At 37.4% G+C, this 19,391-nt stretch overlaps 1 protein-coding gene and 1 pseudogene across 6 annotated transcripts in view; both read left to right on the top strand.

The window, feature by feature from the left end:
• The window catches only part of LOC140534566 (splicing factor 3A subunit 3 pseudogene), a 43,066-nt pseudogene extending 38,506 nt beyond the window's left edge, over positions 1-4,560 (top strand).
• ADAMTSL1 (ADAMTS like 1) overlaps positions 1-19,391 on the top strand; it is a 1,091,970-nt gene that overhangs the window by 781,586 nt on the left and 290,993 nt on the right. For all 6 annotated transcript variants that reach the window (XM_072655697.1, XM_072655722.1, XM_072655679.1 and 3 more), the window contains one exon: positions 4,473-4,709. In XM_072655697.1, coding sequence (XP_072511798.1) covers positions 4,473-4,709 — 237 coding nt within the window. The remainder of the gene's footprint in view (positions 1-4,472; positions 4,710-19,391) is intronic.

Below are 19,391 nucleotides of genomic sequence, written 5' to 3'. Positions count from 1 at the left end.
GTGGGAGGAGGGAGCAAATTGAGGTCAACACTCTTGGGGACAAACAGGATCCAAAGAGAGAACAGAAGCAATGAGGGGCAGGATAGGATGGAGGGAAATATAGTTAGTCTTACACAACCTGACTATTATGGAAGTAATTTGCAAAACTACAGAGATATGGCCTATATTGAATTGCTTGCTTCCCAAAGGGAATGGGTGGGGAGGGAGGGATGAAGAGAAGTTGGAAGTCAAAGTTTTAGGAACAACTGTTGAATATTGTTCTTACTACTAGGAAATAGGAAATGCAGGTAATGGGACATAGAAAGTTATCTGGCCCTACAGGACAAAAGAGAAGATGGGGACAAGGGAAGGGAGGGATGTTAGAAGAGAGGGCAGATCGGTGATAGGGGCAATTAGAATGCTTAGTGTTTTGGGGAGGACGGAGGGGAGAAATGGGGAGAAAATTTGGAACCCAAAATTTTGTGAAAATGAAAGTTAAAAGTTAAATAAAGAAAGAAAAAAGAAAAAAATAATTTGCATTTGTCTAATTATTAGTAGCTTAGAGCATTTTTATGTGAACTACTTAGAGATTTGATTTCTTCTGAAAACTGTCTTTCATATCCATTGACAACATATCAGTTGGGGAATAGCTCTTATTTTATATATTTGGTTCAAGTCCTAATATATTTGAGAAATGAGGTCTTTATCAGAGAAATTTAATGCAATTTCTCCTTCCTCCAGTTTCTCTTTCCTTTTAATTTTGGCCACATTGGTTTTGTTTGGTGTAAAACTTTTTTCTAATTTAATGTAATCAAAATCATCCATTTTATCTCCCACAATTCTCTCTCATTTTGATCATAAATTCTTGCCTTATTCATAGATCTGACAGGTGTTTTTCCCATGTTTCATTTTGCTTATAATATCACCCTTTATGTCTAAATCATATACCCATTTTGAGTTTATTTTGATCTGTAGTGTGGTATGTTGATCTATGACTACTTGTTGCCAAACTGTTTTCCAGTTTTCTCAACAGTTTTTGTCAAATAGTGAGTTCTTGCTCTAACAGCTGGGATCTTTGGGTTTACCAAACAGTCGGTTGTTGTGGTCATTTATGCCTATATATTATGAACCAAATCTGCTCCATTGACTAATACCAGATTGGTTTCATGATTACTGCTTTGTAGTATAGTTTGAGATCTGGTACTGCTAGGCTGCCTTCCTTTACTTTGTTTTATTTCATTGATTCTCTTGATATTTTTTACGTTTTGTTCCTCCAGATGAATTTTGTCATTTTTTCTAACTCTATAAAGTTATTACTTGATATTTAGGTTGGAATGGCACTAAATAAGTAAATTATATTAACTAGTAGTATTATTTTTATTATAATGGCTTGACCTATCCATGACCAATTGATATTTCTCCAATTGTTTAGACATGTCTCTATTTGTGTGAGGTGTTTCATTAAAAAAATACATATTTTATATGAAAAAATGAACCTTCATCCATACTGCTTACATTTTTAAAATATATGCATATATATAATAAATTCTGCATGCCACTTTCAAACTGTCCTGTTTCTCTGTTCCTCCTTCAGAATTTCTTCTCTTGTCTAATGTACATTTTTAAAATGTTTACCATGGCCCTTTTTGTTCTGGTTGGGGGTGGGGCATATCCTTATTGCTAAGCCAGACCAAATTGAAAACCAAGAGGAAGGAAGGAGAGAAGAAATAAAAAGAGGAAGAGAGGAAGAGGAGGGAAAATGAGTAGGAGTTAAGGAAAATGAGAAAGAGGGAAGGAAGGAAAGAAGGAAGGGAGAGAGAGAGAGAGAAAGTTCTTACAACAAATAAGGATAGTCAAAACAAATCCACATTGTGACTATGTCAAGATATTTATCTCTGCACCTTGGGTCCATCACTCCTCTATTGGGAGGTTGGTAATGTGCTTCATCATAGGTCCTTTGGTGACATGCTTGGTCAGTTCATGGTTCAGAGTTCTTAAATACTTTAAAGTTGTTTTTCTGTAAGATGTTTTTGTTTTTGCATAAATTGTTCTGATTCTGTTTACTTCCCTCTATTGGTTCATACTATCCAGGATTCTTTGAAGCAATATGTTCTGTCATTTTTTATGGTGGAATAATTTCCTTCATATGCCACCATATTAGACCCCTCCTCAATTATCTAAGAGGCAATCTAAGGCACTTACTTGGGAGCTAGTACTTTTCTTTTTTTATTTCCTCTGATTTTCCCCTTTCAGCATCAGGAATTTTGTTTTCCATGGAAATCATTCCTTCCTCATTGTTATCCTTCCTCAACCTATCCCTATTTATTTCTATATTGAGTTTGATGTATTTCTACAACCGTGTGTGTGTGTGTGTGTGTGTGTGTGTGTGTGTGTGTGTGTGTTTAACCTTCCTTTGCCCATTTCAGGTCAGACTGAGGTTCATCCATGTTTTATTCTCTCACCCCTTACTCCAAGTTTCTATACTCTTCACACATAATCTAATTACGAGAAATGATAAGTTACAGCTTCCTTTTTACTCTTTTCTACATTGGCATATCAAACCAATCCACCACAAGTCCTTCTCTTTTTCTTTAACTTCCTCAATAGCCTTTGAAGACACTAAGTTTATAAAAAGAAATTTTTTTTCTCCCTCTGTTAGAATATTAGCACTACATCATCATACTCTTTCCAATTGCTCGAATACACTTATCTTTCTGGGTTTCTCCAGACTCTTGTATCCTAGTTGTGCTGAACTCTGATCTTTTTATCAGGAAACCTTAGAAGTCCTATATTCCATTAAAAACTCATTCCTCTCCAAATGCTCACCCCTTCCAGGAATATAGTCTGATTTGTAGTGTGTTATTTTTGGTTTTAAACCTTTTATTAAAAATATGTTTTTTCCTAGATTTTTTCTTGTTTGTAGTGGGAACTTCAAACTCGTGTGATCTTGGTTATACTTCTTTGGTACTTGAGCTGCTATTGGATGCTTGCAGTATATTTTTTTCATGTGGAATCATCAGATTTTGACTGGGACTTTCTTGGGACTTTCTTCTTGTGTGTCCTATTAGGAAGTGATTGGTGAATACTTTCTTTGTTTACTTGCCTTCTAAGTCTAATAGATCTGCCCAGTTTTCATTTATTTCTTAGATATAATATCTAAGCTTTTTTAAATTATACTTTTCAAGGAGTTATTCTTAAATAAATAAATTCTCTCTTATCTGTTTTCCTAGTTCTTTTTTCAATTTTTTGATTTTGTTCTCAATTTCCTTGCTATCTCATAGACTCATTGAGTTTTCTTTGGTCTGTTATAGTTTTCAGGGATTCTGTTTCTTGGGTAAGATTTACCAGCTAGTGAGTATCGCGTCCATATTTGAACTCAGATCTTCCTGACTCCAGACCCAGTGCTCTATACACTATATATCACCTGGCTAACCAGTTTTCCCTAGTAACTCAAAACTCCAACTAAATGATATAGAAAGATATATATAGGATTTTTCTGAGTGGGGATTGTTATCACCAACATATTCATTGATTTGTTGGTTGGTGGCCTGAATCCAAAGGGTTCAGTAGTTAAGTGTTGGTGACTCTCGGCAAACAGATTTTGGCATGATTAAGGAAAAGATTCTTGACCAACTGAGTGACTCCCAACTGTTAAGAGCTGCCTTGGGAAGTAGCTAGTGTCCCCTAACTAATGATGACTTGACATTTGTCAAAGATGTTTGTAAAGGGGATTTCTATTATATGTGTGAATTTAACTAGAAGAGATCTGAGGAGTCTTCTAATGCCAGTATATGTGGGTATATGTATTTTGAGGGTGATATAAAGCTAGCTAGGGCAGCTAGATGGTGTAGTGGACAGACTGCCGGGTCTAGAGTCAGGAGGACTCATCTTCTTGAGTTCAAAGCTGGCCTCAGACACTAACTGTGTGACCCTGGGCAAGTCACTTACCCCTGTTTGCCTCAGTTTCCTCATCTGTAAAATGAGCTGGAGAAAGAAATGGCATGCCACTCCAGTATTTCTGCTAAGAAAACCCCAAATGTGGTCACAAAAAATCAGAAATGACTGAAAGCAACTGTACAACAACAAAATCGAAAACAGTTACAGAATTGATAAACCAAATGGTCAGTTGCATTCAGCAATAGTGTAAGGCTCTAGGTTATACTCTGGAACTACAAATTACATATGTGTGTGTGTGTGTATAATCACATATTTTTTTCCTTAAAAGAACTTGCCTTGTGCATGCATACACATATATACCAGAAAAAGTTAATCTCCAGAATCCCTACTAGTCCTTTCCAAGAACCAAATAATCATATCATTTCTCTCATGAGAATGAAAAAGTGCAATTTGTATTGACTAGTGACCTTGTTTTGTTCTATTTGTGCTTTATAAAGACCAAACAGCTGCAACATTTTTATAAGAACAAGGATGACCCCAAATTTATGAGTTTGGAATATACTCCTAACCTTCTGCTTTTCTCGTTGCCTCTCCAGGACTGCCCTCCAGAAGCTGGAGATTTTCGGGCCCAGCAGTGCTCTGCTCACAATGACGTCAAGTATCACGGCCAATTTTACGAATGGCTGCCTGTGTCAAATGATCCCGACAACCCATGTTCTCTCAAGTGCCAGGCCAAAGGAACCAGCCTTGTTGTTGAATTAGCCCCTAAAGTTTTAGATGGCACACGATGCTACACAGAATCGCTGGACATGTGTATTAGTGGTTTGTGTCAGGTAAGTACTGAGTCTTTAGTTCATCATAACTACAACACCTTTTCCCCCCACAGGTTTTATAGAAATCCCCATATGTTCCTCTCCAATTCACCTGGTCTTTCCCTTATCCAGTGTTTCCCACTTTGAGGATTCAATTACTTTTTGCCTGAGGAAATGAAAGCTAAAGAGTTACAGTAAGAGAAAAGACTTCTTTACTCCCTATAATTTCTTTCTCTAACTTTTACTTGAGGATGAAAAAATAAAATATTGAATATTTACTGTAAATATTCTTTTAAAATTCTCAGCTTCCTGTTTGTTCATTTTACTGTTGCCTTTAGGGTTTTTTTTAATTCATTCATCCTCGCCAACATTCGATCTGCATTGTTGTAATACAGAAAAATAGCTAATGAAAATGAGCCAACAGCATACATGAAATTTCATAACCAGAGTCATCCACTTCTCTAGCAAGAGGAGAACAATGTATTTCTTCATTTGTTTTCTGAAACTAAGATCATATATTACATTGAATCTGGCTTTGCCTGTCTTTGGATATCATTTTCTTTCATATTAGAATCATAAAAACATAGATCTTGAGTTAGAAGTAACCTGAGAGGTTAGCTAGCCCAACTCCTTTATTTTACAGGTGAGCAAACTCAGACCCAGAGAAATTAACTGACTTGTTCAATATTATACTATCTCTAATATAGTCATAGATCCAAGATTTAGGTCTCAATCTCCTGACTCTAAATCCAATGCTCTTTCCATAGTAACACACTTCCTGATATTCTCCTGAGAATGTTTATTTCATTCTCCACCAATGCATATATTTTTCCCTCTTTCTCTGAAATTTTTTATTTGCTATTTTGTTATAGTTCAATAATTACAGGGCAATATTTCATTCAAAGAGTATAATATTTGACTTATTCTGGCAATTCCCAGTCCATGGGCTTCCATTTTGTTTCCAGTTTGTTGCAACTGTGAAAGGTGTGACTGTGAATATTTTCATATAGTTGGCACCTTTCTTTCTGTCTTTGGTAACAGCGTTGTGTGCGTGTGCGTGTGTGTGTGTCTATGTATGTCCAGTAATGAGTTAAAGGGTATAATCAGTTTCTTACTTTCTACATTCAGTTCCAAAATATTTTTAAGAATGGTTAGACCAATGCACATCTTTCCTAACAGTGTATTATTATGTATCTTCTCTCAGCCCTTCCAAGATTTACTGTATCTTTCTTTCATCATCTTTTCCAATTTGATAAAAATTTAGTTATGTTAATTTGAATTTTGCTTTTTAGTAGTCATTCAGAATATTTATGTTCTATTACGTTCCATTGATTTCTTCTTTTAAAAACTATAGTTTTTCATCATTTATCTATTGGCAGCATGTCTTAATTTTATTTGTTTGTGTCAATTTGTTAAAAATCTTGGATCTTATAGACTTTTATATTTGATGCAAAGATGTTTTCCTTCATGGCAGGTTCTCTTCTAAGTCTTTTTGCATTGATCTAATTCCTGCAAAAGCATTTTTTAAATTGTCTTTTTATTAGAATTATCTCTTTTATCTTGTGTAATTATTTCTGTCCCTTGTATAAGCATTCCTCTACTGTCCAGGGCTGTGAAAGTTGCCTTCTCTATCCTACAGTTAGTCAATAGTATCCTCTGTGTAGTATGCAGTTGGTTGTACCTTATCCAGAAATGAAGATTTAGATATTCCATCAAGAATTCTGTATAATATAAACATACTGAATATTTGCTAACATGTGACAGCAGTATAAAAGATAAATTTAATGCATTTAACACATTAAACCCCTTTACAGTTTCTCATTAGTTTGTCATAAAAAGAACAGGAGGATCCTGAAACACGAATGAAAACTAGGAATACAAACCAGTTTTCTGAGGTTTTGGAATATTCCCAAAAAGTAACCAAAAAAGAATATGGGTCAGTCATGAAACAAAAGTGAGAAATAACAGATTTGCCATGTTAGGAGAATGTGAAAACAATCCCTAGCATGCTAGGGGGGCTTTCTGTGGCAATCTTAAGGGAGGATATGGATGAGAATCATTCAAAATAGGCAGTGATTTCTGAGTTGCAATCAGCCTTGTTGAATGTTGTATCCACATTGGTGAGCTCACAGGTCCCCTGAAGGTTTGGAATCTTTGTGATTTAAAAAAAATGGTGAGAAAAGGAACTTGAAAAGTGTTAGGATGACATTTTCTGATTGTGGTCCTTTGTTCTCAAAAAGAACCAAAATGACACCACTGTGCTTGAGTCAACTTTCAATGTGTCTAACAGTGACTGATCGGACCAATACGAACTCAGAGTGTTCTATCACAGGTTGGGCACAAGTAGTCCATGGGAACATTTGGGGTGGATTCTCTAAATTTACACATCCTGTATTTCCTTTGAGCTGTTTCAATTCTGCTTTGTTCATGGAGCACAGTACCTTCTCTGATGTGGGTACTCCATGCTGAGTGGTCCTATGCCAGTGTCTTCCATGTCACACAATCATTTCCAAAGTTCTTAAGAGAGACCTTGAGAGTGTCCTTATATTGCTTCTTCTGACCACAATGTGAATGTTTGCCCTGTGTGGGTTCTCCATAAAAGTCTTTTCAGCAAGCATACATTTTTCATTCAAACACTGTGACCACCTACAACTAAGCTGACTCTACACATCTAAATACATTTCAATGGAGTCTTAAATGTACTATCTACACATTATGGGCACCATCATCTCCAGAGAAACTGAGGGAATAGTGTACTAAATAGGCATTAATATCATCATGATTTTGATAAACCAAAATACTCCTTGTCTTCCTTACATTAAATTTATTGTATTTTTATTTTTTTAATTGCATAAAGAATACATTGATACTGAGTGAAAATTCCTTATGAGCTTCCAAAGAATTTTTTGAACATATTACATATATTTACATGTCCTTTAAAGATTAGCATAAGACAGTTTTATCCTTAAAAATAACATGATTTACTGAACTAGACAGATTCTATTGTTTTTATGTTACAATTTAATTTAATATAGTATTGTGAACATGCATCTTTGTTAAAAATCCTCAACAAATTTTTGTAGAACTAGTGAACAAATAACCATTTATTCTAATATTTACATAAAAACAATTATAGGATACATTAGAAATTTAATTGAGAAAGGAAGGTGGTGATAGTATAACTTGACTTAGTCTCAGAGAGGTGAAGAGCTTTATTTAACATAATGATGTTACTTTATTAATAGGCAGACTCAAGACTTGAATCTGCAATAACACTAAATTTATTTTAAAAACAAGAACAACCTACTGAGGGCTCGTTGAGTATTTATTTGGTGGAATAGAAATCTTTATGAGTGAGTTGTATATTATTTGGGATCAAAATAAAAATGTCTGATGACTTCTTCACAATTACCCAGTAGAAATGTTTTTACATCATACTCATCATGAGCAATATCCAGAGCTGGTCTGGACACTTAGACTTGGAGCTACATCCTTCAGGAAGGGTTTAGAACAGAAACTTCTTCAGAAATGTTCTTCTTCCAGTCATGGACTTATTCATTCTAAGTCCTCATTTTCTCTCTCTCGTCAGCCAGAATGGTCTGAATCATCTCCACTTCTTTGCAAAGAAGATCCAAATTTTTCTGGAGCTTGTCCCTAGAATCCTTTGCAGCCTTTTCTGTAGGGTGCATGGTATGCCTGCTGTGTTCCTGGGTTTGGGAACAAGCTACACAGAAAAGGGTTTGGTCCTCCTCACAGAACAGTTTTTGTTCTTCTTGGTGTCTCTCACAGGTGACACTTTCCTGCCCCAGTTTCAATAAGTAAGGTCTGATGTTCTTAGCCATGCTGGTCAGCTTCCCCAGGCAAGAGTTGGGCTCCAACTCTCTTACTTGGAAGGGTCTTCTGCACAGAGGACAGGAGCTGAGTTGGTCAGTTTCCCCTCAGCTCCTGAAGAGGCAAGGGTGGCAAAAGGTATGGCCACAGCCTAAGGTTACTGGGTGGCTGAAGTAGTCCATTCACACAGGGCAGGGCATCTCTTCCCTGAGGTTTTCAATAAAGTCTGCCGCTGCCATTTTTCTAGCAGGTTTCTTTCAGGGTCTGCAGCTCCAAATTTGATCTTTCAAGATTCAGACTCTGATCCTGAACTTCCAAGGTTGGTCCCGTTTATAGACTTCTGGACCTCTGAGATCCACCGTTTTGGATTCATACCTACTAGGTACTAATTTACCTGGTTCAAACCTTGGGAAACTGGGGTCTGCTTTGGAATTCTTTCCCAGAGCTGAATTCATACCTGGACTGGTCCTGAACTGGAGTTCTAGTGCAGCCCTTTGGGTTGTGCTGAGACTAATGGTATGTTTCTGAGTTTCTGTGATGCTACACTGAAGTACAGGTAGTTTTCAGAGCTGGAGTCTACCTGTTCTCCTGGCTACACTGGGGAGAGTGGGTTCCTGGTATTGGTGTTTGCCTACTGCACCACACTGGGGCTCAGGATCTCCCACTGGTTTGCTGAGTTGGAGCTTGCTGCTGGCTGGCTGGGACACTTTCTCTCCTGGACTGAGTTCCCTTTTTTCCAGAGTGAGATAGACCTTTCTTGCCGATCTTCCAAGTTTCTTGGGCTAAAAGATTATTTCATTCCATCATTTTGCTGGTTTGCTGTTCCAGGATTTGTTTTAGGGTGCTATTTTATAGTTGTTTGGAGGTGAATATAAGCAATGTATTACTTTCTCCACCATCCTGACTCCTGGAAATTCCCATCGTTTGCTTTTGTGACAGTAAAATTTAAAAAGTTCTGCAGTAGATTTGATTTGGTGATGGTTTTAATCTTGAATTTTCAGCTGGCAGTTATAAGTGAAATCCAAACCAGGAAAATAAATGGTCATGATAAGTAAATAATCTTTGCTTTCTTACTTTTTTTTATTACTTTTTAGTCTTATTCTTAATTCTTCCTTTCTGATCAGATCACGTTGGCAGTTTCCCTCCTCATCTCCGCCCTCTGTGTTCCCTACTTTCCTTCAAATCTCTGCTAAAATCCCTTCTGCTAGAGTCTGTCTCTATCTTCATTTATGTCAATGCATTCCCTTCTGAGATTATCTACAATTTTTCCTACAATTTTGTACAGATCTTATTTGTTTGAACATAATTGTATAGATGTTGTCTTCCCCATTGACTGTGAACTCTTTGAGAGCAGGAACTGTTTTTGCCTTTTTTTGAATCTCCAGCACATAGCACAACATCTGGCTGATAGTAAGCACTTAATAATGCTTCTTGATGACTTGGATAAAGGAGATTTTAATTCAAAGCTCAACTGTGACACTTTACATCCCAGATCCTTGACTTCCTCACTTAAAATGGGTATAGTAATACTTGTCCTACCTTTCTCACGAGGTTGTGAGGTGCTGGCTAATAGTAATGGTGTTGTTGGTCATGTTTATATTCAGATCTCCAGAGAATTCCACGATGGATACCACCAAAGTTTAAGTTATCTTGTTCCACTTCCCCCATGCCAGATGTTGGAGAACCATCCCAGAAGTCAAAGTGTTAAAAACAGTTCTGGTTTTTAAATTCTTTAGATGATCAGAAAGGAAGAATTAAGAATAAGACTAAAAAGTAATAAAAAAAAAGTAAGAAAGCAAAGATTATTTACTTATCATGACCATTTATTTTCCTGGTTTGGATTTCACTTATAACTGTCAGCTGAAAATTCAAGATTAAAACTATCACCAAATCAAATCTACTGCAGAACTTTTTAAATTTTACTGTCACAAAAGCAAACGATGGGAATTTCTGGGAGTCAGGATGGTGGAGAAAGTAATAAATTGCTTATATTCACCTCCAAACAACTATAAAATAGCACCCTAAAACAAATGACCAAAACCAAACATTGATCAGATCAGGTTTCACTTGTCTTGACAGAAAAGAGTTCATGATATAGCATGAAGGGCTTTGTCAAGACTTGTGATTTCACTGGAATACGTACCTCCCAGGGACCAAAACCTCTGTATCAAATGCAAATCTGTAACTGCTCCATAATTTATATTTTGTTTAGTCATTTTCAGTTGTGTCTGACTCCTTTTGGAGTTTTCTTGACAAATATACTGGAATGGTTTGCTTTTTCCTTCTCTAGTTCATTTTACAAATGTGGAAACTGAGGTACTTAACTCAAGGTTAAGAGACTTGTCCAGGGCCAAGCTTGTAAGTCTCTGAGGCCAAATTTGATTTCAGGTTTTCCTAACTTCATGCCTGGCAATTTATCCACTGTACCACCTAACTGCCCCTTCCATACTTTATTGGTGTATGGAATTAGCTGGGGCACTGAAAAAAATAGGCTCTAGGGTTCACAAATCAGTAGGTATCAGAGGAAAGACTTGAAGACATGTCTTCCTGCTTTTGAGGCTGATTCTTTATTTACTATGACATGCTGCCTCCCCACGGGGTTTAGAATTTTATTTCTGAATATTACCACTCAGATTTGTTTAAATTAAGACAATGAATTGACACAGGATCATGCTCCAGTGTGCACATTTTAAGTTCCATATAGTCAAATTCAACAAACATCTATTAAGTACTTACTGTTTACAGTGTAACCTATGGTAAATGTGTAGTGAAAAAACAGTGGCAAGTATAAATATTGAAATAGCTCATTAATTAAAATTAATAAGTCATAAAATTTTAAGTAAAGCCATTCATTTCATTTTAATGAGTGAATGAAAACAATTTATCAAGCTCTCACTACATAGCAGTCAGTATGCTAAATACCAAAGGTTAAAAAAAAACAAAAGGGAAAACAGACTCCGCCCTTGGAGGGGGCTTATTATCTCTCACAGTTTTCCATGTCTCCCAGTACTTCAGGAAGAAGAGTAAGGAGGTCTATCTTTTCCTGGATCCATCACAATTTCAAATGATCCTCAGATTAGAGTATTAGATGCCCATTCTTTCTACAGGCATCCATCTAAACTGTATTCTACTTCCTTGGGTAAAGGAGGCTGCAGTCCATATTTAGAAATAAATGTATTCCATTACTTTAAGGATATGGGATGTCATTGGTGTGGGCTCTCCCTCCATTGAGTCAGAGGATGCTCCTTCAGTGCTTGAGTAGTTACTTTGAAGGTTTACTGTATCTGAAAACCTCTGCAACTTTGTGGCCAATCTGACAATCAACCTCTTTGACATTGCTGGTCCTTGGACATCAGATACAAAGCCTGTTGGCAGATCCATTCTGGAAGCGAGTTCAAAAATAAATACTTTTGCAAAATTACTTTTGGCATCAGAGTTCCTCAGGAAGGAACTTCAAGCTAGGGTTTAGTATATTTTGACTGCATGTTTCTTTTAGTTTTGATATAGTTCCCTCTTCTCTGGTTGAAATGCTGTTAAGAGGCTAGCACGTGAAGAAATCTGTAGAGAATAGATAAAAGAAAATAAATGAGTTACTAAAGTAAAATGCTTTGCATTTAGGGTAGGGAACAAGTCAATCGAACTGGTTAGCACCACTGTGACAGTGAGTTTTTCAGTCTTGGGATCATGGGGTCAAAGGGTCACACATTTAGAACAGGGTGAGGTCATTGAGTCCAATTCCCTCACTTTACAGATGAGGTAATCATCTTAGAGAGGTTAAATGATTTGCCCAGGGTTACCCAGCTAGCTTCTAAGTGGTTTAAAGAGCAGTTAACAAACCACACTTGAAGTCTTTGAATCTTCTATTTAGAAGGACCCTCTGTAAGGCAGAGAGCCAAGAAATAAACAGGGAGAGAGGGACGGAGCCTTTCCAGGGGACAAAGCCAGAGAGTGAGGAAAGAGCCCCAAAGCCCAGAAGAGGTCCAGGAGCCAGACTTTTTGCCTCCCTTTGACTCTCTGAGGCAGAAGAGCCAACGAAGAAAACAAGTCCCATCCCCACCCACACACCAACCTGAATTTCTGGGCTTGTCCTTTCCCAGGCCCGGACTCAAACTAGGGTCTATTAGCTGGAAGAGGAAGAGGAGGAATCAGGCTCCCTGAAGCATGCTGGGTCAGAGCTCTAGAAGACCAGCCCAGCATCCGGGGATAACCTTCCCAGGCTTTGGTTCCCTCAACCAAGGGCAATAGCCCCCTGACCAGACTCTGACTCAGTAGTCACCCCAAGATGTCCTGTCCAATCTTTATCTGAAACATGGAACCCAGCTATGACCAACAGTTAGGATGCAAACAACCCGTAATAATTCTGGGTTTTATTATTTGCTGTGTAAGGATATCAGTTTCTTTCCGTATGATATTTAATTCTAACTTAGTGCCATTTCTTCCAAACCAATTTTGCCCTATCTGATCTTGGTTCCTTCATTTGCAAAATGAGGAACAGAATTGTATTAGGTGATTTCTAAGGTCCCAGCACTAAATTCTCTAAGTCAGTGACTTATAAAGTGCATCTCTCATGTCACATTGGCATTCTCTTCATATCCCACAACCTCCTTTGGCCAATTAATTTTGTTCCACGATTAACTAAATTGTATCCCAGAGGGATGATTAATGAGCCTTCATAAGGTAAGAATTATGTTCTTTCCTTACAAACAGCAACAGACATATTAGTGTAGCCTTGCTTGGACTATGCCATTATAGACCCCAAAATAAGTATATATTTTAAATGTAAAATCTTACATAGTAAAACTGAAGGTGAGATATTACTATTTTAAGTGACAGGGAGGGTTTTGACTTCAGATAGAGAAAAGCTTTTTTAAAAGCTTTTGAAGAACAATCTTCTAAAAATTTTATTACTATTTACAAAATTTGAGCAAAATATGTATTATAAATCAGAAATGGATGCCTCTCTCTCAAAGCTAAAAGATAATTTGTCTTCTCTAACTTGTTCTAGTGTGGAGTATTTAACAATTTTTATTACTATTTTAATTGCTTGACAAATATGAATCCAAAATACACACTGTGTTTTTGGGGAAGATGGGAAGAAAATCTGAAATTCAAAATTATGTGGATGTGAATGTTGAAAACAGAATATAAATTTTTTTTTAAAAAGTGAGTCCGAGTTTTTTCCACGTCAGTAGAATCTATTTACGAGGCGACTTAGTGGATAGAGCACTGGGCCAAGAGCCAAGAAACTCTCAATTCAGATTCAACCTCAGACACTAGCTATGTGACCCTGGGCAAGTCACTTAACATCTTTTTGCTTCAGTTTTCTTATCTGTAAAATGGGATTAATAACAGCATCTAACTCCTAGGGTTGTGAGAATGTTTAGCACAGCTCCTTGGCACATTGTAGCTATACATGTGTTAGCTACACAAGCATACTTTTTGTTGTCTTTGTAGCCCCAGGCCCTAGTACATTGCCTGATGTATTGTGATTGAATTATTTTTTGTTGACTTTGATGATACAGTAATAATTTTACATGAAAACCTTAGATAATTTTGTCTTAGTAATAATAGCTAGTGCTTATATAGCACTTTGAGGTTTGCAAAGTGCTCACTAACCCAATAAGGTAGGGGCTGTCATTATCCTCAGTTTTCAAATGAGGAAACTGAGGCAAATAGAGGTTAAATGACTTGCCCAGGGTCACACAGCTATTATGTATCTGAGATAAGATACAAAATCAAGTCCTTTTATTCTAAATCCCACTGTGCCACCTAAGTGCCTCGCACCCAATTTGTAGATGTTACAATGTTGCTTTAAAAAACCCAGCTAGGGGGGGCGGAGCCAAGATGGCGGAGTGAAAGCAACGACTCACCTAAGCTCCTGGAAAAACTCCTCTGGATATATCTGGGGGGAGAGTCTGACCAGACTTTGGAGGTGTAGAATCCAGTGGGAGACGGACTTTGACAGATTCGGAGCCCAGGCTGGACTGGAAGGTCCACGGGAGGGATCTGTTCCGCGGGGGTAAGACCCCAGCGCACAGCGCAGTGCGGTCGGCGCGGCAGGTGGGATGCCGGAGTGATCAGTAAGTGCTCTCCCCTCCCCCCCGATGACCGTGAGGGAACCATAAAATTCTTCCCCAGATTAATCCTGGATCAGCGGGAACAGCAGAAGGGGGCAGGTGGTCTCATAACACCAGAGGCTGGAGAGGTGGCAAAGGGGGATTCTTCCTACCGTGGTGGAGGCTATCTGGAGGGACAGACAACCCAGGGCAGAGAAAAATTCGCACTGAGACCCAAGCAAGCCGCAGCCCGGGAGACGAGCCCCAGGAGGGGCGGGAACACTCATTAGCCTCTAGGCGTGCCCCAACCCTCCAGGGGAAAAGGGAAGACAATAGGGAAGCAGGGATCACCATCCCCGGACCTTGCCTTTGCCTCAGGCCAGCTGAGGAGATAGCCTGAAACCAGACCACACCTCCCACACACCTATCAAGCTAAACCCAGGGTTGATCTGGGAAACAACAACAACAACAACAACAACAACAACAACAAAAAAGCCTGCTTTTAGCCTAGACAAACATCAACTCAACTTAAAAGATCTGTATCTTCTGACTGAAAGAACCAAAAGCTACAACACTCAGCCAACATCATGAATCGGAAAAAGCAGACGAAAAGTGAAAAAACCATAGAATCTTTCTATGGGGATAAGGACCAAAACACAAACACCAAAGAGGTCAGAGCTGAGACTGTACTTCCATCTGAAACCTCAGATGGGACTATGAATTTCTCGCAAGCACAACTAGATTACCTGGAACGTCTGAAGAAGGATATAAAAGAAAAACTGGCCAATGATTTTAAAACCATAAAAAAAGAATTCACTGATGAGAACATCAATCTGAAAAAGAAAATTGAAGAAATGGAAAAGGAAGTTCAAAAATTAACTGGAGAGAATAATTCCCTAAAAGGAAGAGTTAATCAAACGGAAAAGGAAACTCAAAACCTAATAGGGAAAATTGATCAGATGGAAAAGGAAACCCAAAACCTAACTGGGAAAATTGGTCGAATGGAAAAAGAAGTACAAAAATTAAATGGAGAAAATAGCTCCTTAAAGGGAAAAATTGTCCAGATGGAAAAGGAGATGCGAAAGCTAACTGAAGAAAACAATACGATCAAGATTAGAATTGGGCAAGTAGAAACTAATGACTCAATGAGGCAACAAGAATCAGTCAAACAAAATCTAAAGAATGAAAAGATAGAAGAAAATCTAAAATATTTAATTGGAAAAACAACTGACCTGGAAAATAGATCCAGGAGAGAAAATCTAAGAATTATTGGCCTGCCAGAAACCCATGATGAAGAAAAGAGTCTGGACAATATCTTCCAGGAAATCATCAAGGAAAACTGACCAGAAGTACTGGACTCAGAGGGCAAAATAGTCATCGAAAGAATCCACCGTTCCCCACCGGAAAGGGATCCCAAACTCAAAACCCCAAGAAATATAGTTGCCAAATTCCAGAGCTATCAAGTGAAGGAGAAAATACTACAAGCAGCCAGAAAGAAACAATTTAAATATCAAGGTCACACAGTCAGGATCACACAGGACCTTGCAGCTTCTACATTAAAAGATCGAAAGAATTGGAACCCAATATTCCGTAAGGCAAAGGAGTTGGGACTCCAACCGAGGATCAACTACCCAGCAAAGTTCAGCATAACATTTCAGGCAAGGAGAAAGTCATTCAACGAAATAAGGGATTTCCAGAGCTTCCTGACCAAAACACCAGAACTCAATAGACAATTTGATCTTCAAATGCAGGTCTCCAGAGAATCATAAAAAGGTAAACAGAGGGGAAAAAACAAAAACAAAAACTTGCAACTCAATTAGGGCAATCTGTTTACCTCCCTGTAAGGGAAGATGATACCTGTTAATCTTGAGAACTGTGCAGCTATTATGATAAAAGGGATATATGTAGAGGGAACGGGCATAAAGTAAATGATGTCATGGCAAAAATATGATTTAAGTATGAGAAGGGAATGTAATAGGAGGTGTGGAAAGGGGGAAGCAGAAAATGGCAAATTATATCACAGGAAGAAGTACAAAACTATAGTAGAGGGAAGGAGGGGAGGGAGATGAGCATTGTTGGAGAGGTACTCTCATCTGATTTGTTCAAAGGAGGGAACAATAACCTTAAGCAGATAATCCTAACTAGCTCTATAGGTAGTAGGAGGGGAAGGGGGAAGAAAGGGGAGGGTGGCTAAAAGGGAGGAAAGAAGCAATAAGAGTAAAGGGGACTAAAAGGGAGGGGGGCTAAAAGAAGGAGGGGAAGGCTGCAGGAGGAGGGGGAGAAAAGTGAATACTATTGAGGAGGGGAAGGGAGACAGGAGAGTTAAAAGCACAAATGGTGGGAAAGAGGGTGGAGGGAAATACACAGATTGTAATCATAACTGTGAATGTGAATGGGATGAACTCTCCCATAAAACGGAGACGGATAGCAGAATGGATTAAAAGCCATAATCCAACAATATGCTGCTTACAAGAAACACATTTGAAACGGGGGGATACACATAGGATAAAGGTCAAAGGATGGAGCAGAATATATTGTGCTTCAGCCCATGTAAGAAAGGCAGGAGTAGCAATCCTAATCTCAGACAAAGCAAAAGCAGAAATAGATCTAATCAAAAGGGATAAGGATGGAAACTATATCCTGCTAAAAGGCACCATAGACAATGAAGCAATATCATTACTAAACATGTATGCTCCAAGTGGTATAGCATCCAGATTCTTAGAGGAGAGGTTGGGGGAGTTGAAGGAAGAAATTGATAGCAAAACTATACTAGTGGGGGACCTCAACCTCCCCCTCTCTGAACTCGATAAATCCAACCTTAAAATAAACAAGAAAGAGGTTAAGGAGGTAAATAAAACTCTGGATAAGGTAGATATGATAGATCTTTGGAGAAAATTAAATGGGAATAGAAAGGAATATACCTTTTTCTCAGCGGTACATGGAACATTTACAAAAATTGACCATGTACTAGGACATAAAAATCTCACAATCCAGTGCAGAAAGGTAGAGATAATCAATGCATCCTTTTCAGATCATAATGCATTAAAAATTACATGTAATAAAAGGCCATGGAAAGAGAAACCAAAAATCAATTGGAAACTAAATAATCTAATTCTAAAGAAGGATTGGGTTAAAGAAGAAATCATAGAAACAATCAACAACTTCATTCAAGAGAATGACAATAGTGAGACAACGTACCAAAACTTATGGGACACTGCAAAAGCAGTTATTAGGGGAAGTTTTATATCTCTGAATGCTTACATAAATAAAATAGAGAAAGAGGAGATCAATGACTTAGGCTTGCAGTTGAAAAAGCTAGAAAAAGAACAAATTGAAAATCCCCAAGTAAATACCAAATTAGAAATACTTAAAACCAAAGGAGAGATTAATAAAATTGAAATAAAGAAAACTATTGAATTAGTAAATAAAACCAATAGTTGGTTTTATGAAAAAACTAATAAAATTGATAAACCTTTGGTTAATCTGATCAAAAAAAAGAAAGAAGAAAACCAAATTACTAACATTAAAAATGAAAGGGGTGAACTCACCTCCAATGAGGAGGAAATTAAAACAATAATTAGAAACTACTTTGCCCAACTTTATGCCCACAAATTCGACAATCTAAACGAGATGGATGAATATTTTAAAAAATACAAATTGCCCAGATTAACAGAAGAGGAAGTTGAATACTTAAACAACCCCATCTCAGAAAAAGAAATTGAACAAGCCATCAATGAACTCCCTAGGAAAAAATCTCCAGGGCCAGATGGATTCACAAGTGAATTCTATCAAACATTTAAAGAACAGTTAATTCCAATACTACATACACTATTCTTGAAAATTGGGGAAGAAGGAGTCCTCCCAAATTCTTTCTATGATACAAATATGGTTTTGATACCCAAACCAGGAAGAGACAAAACAGAGAAAGAAAATTATAGACCAATTTCCCTAATGAATATAGATGCAAAAATTTTAAATAAGATTTTAGCAAAACGAATACAGCATCTTATCATGAGATTAATACATTATGATCAGGTAGGATTCATACCAGGACTACAGGGCTGGTTCAATATTAGGAAAACTATTAGCATTATCGATCACATCAACAACAAAGCTAACAAAAACCACATGATTATCTCAATAGATGCAGAAAAAGCTTTTGACAAAATACAACATCCATTCCTACTAAAAACATTGGAGAACGTAGGAATAAAGGGAACTTTCCATAAAATAATAAGCAGTATCTATCTAAAACCTTCAGCAAGCATTATATGCAATGGGGATAAGCTAGATGCATTCCCAATAAGATCAGGGGTGAAACAAGGTTGTCCATTATCACCACTATTATTCAATATGGTACTAGAAATGTTAGCTGTAGCAATTAGACAAGATAAAGATATTCAAGGAATTAGAATAGCCAAAGAAGAAACTAAGTTATCACTCTTTGCAGATGATATGATGATTTACCTAGAGAATCCCAGAGATTCAAGTAAAAAATTACTTGAATTAATAAACAACTTTGGCAAAGTTGCAGGGTACAAAATAAACCCACACAAATCCTCTGCATTCCTATATATTAGCAACAAAGTTCAACAGCAAGAGATAGAAAGAGAAATCCCATTTAAAGTTAGGGTAGACAGTATAAAATACTTAGGAGTCTACCTGCCAAAACAAACCCAGGGATTATATGAACACAATTACAAGACACTTTTTGCACAAATAAAGTCAGATTTAAGTAAGTGGAAAAACATTAGTTGCTCATGGGTAGGCCGTGCTAATATAATAAAAATGACAATTCTACCCAAATTAATATACT

This window comes from Notamacropus eugenii, chromosome 1, assembly GCF_028372415.1.
Source record: "Notamacropus eugenii isolate mMacEug1 chromosome 1, mMacEug1.pri_v2, whole genome shotgun sequence".
In the NCBI taxonomy this organism is placed as follows: domain Eukaryota; kingdom Metazoa; phylum Chordata; class Mammalia; order Diprotodontia; family Macropodidae; genus Notamacropus; species Notamacropus eugenii.
Note: the sequence above shows the minus strand (reverse complement) of the source record. Positions and strands in the feature narration are given on the sequence as shown.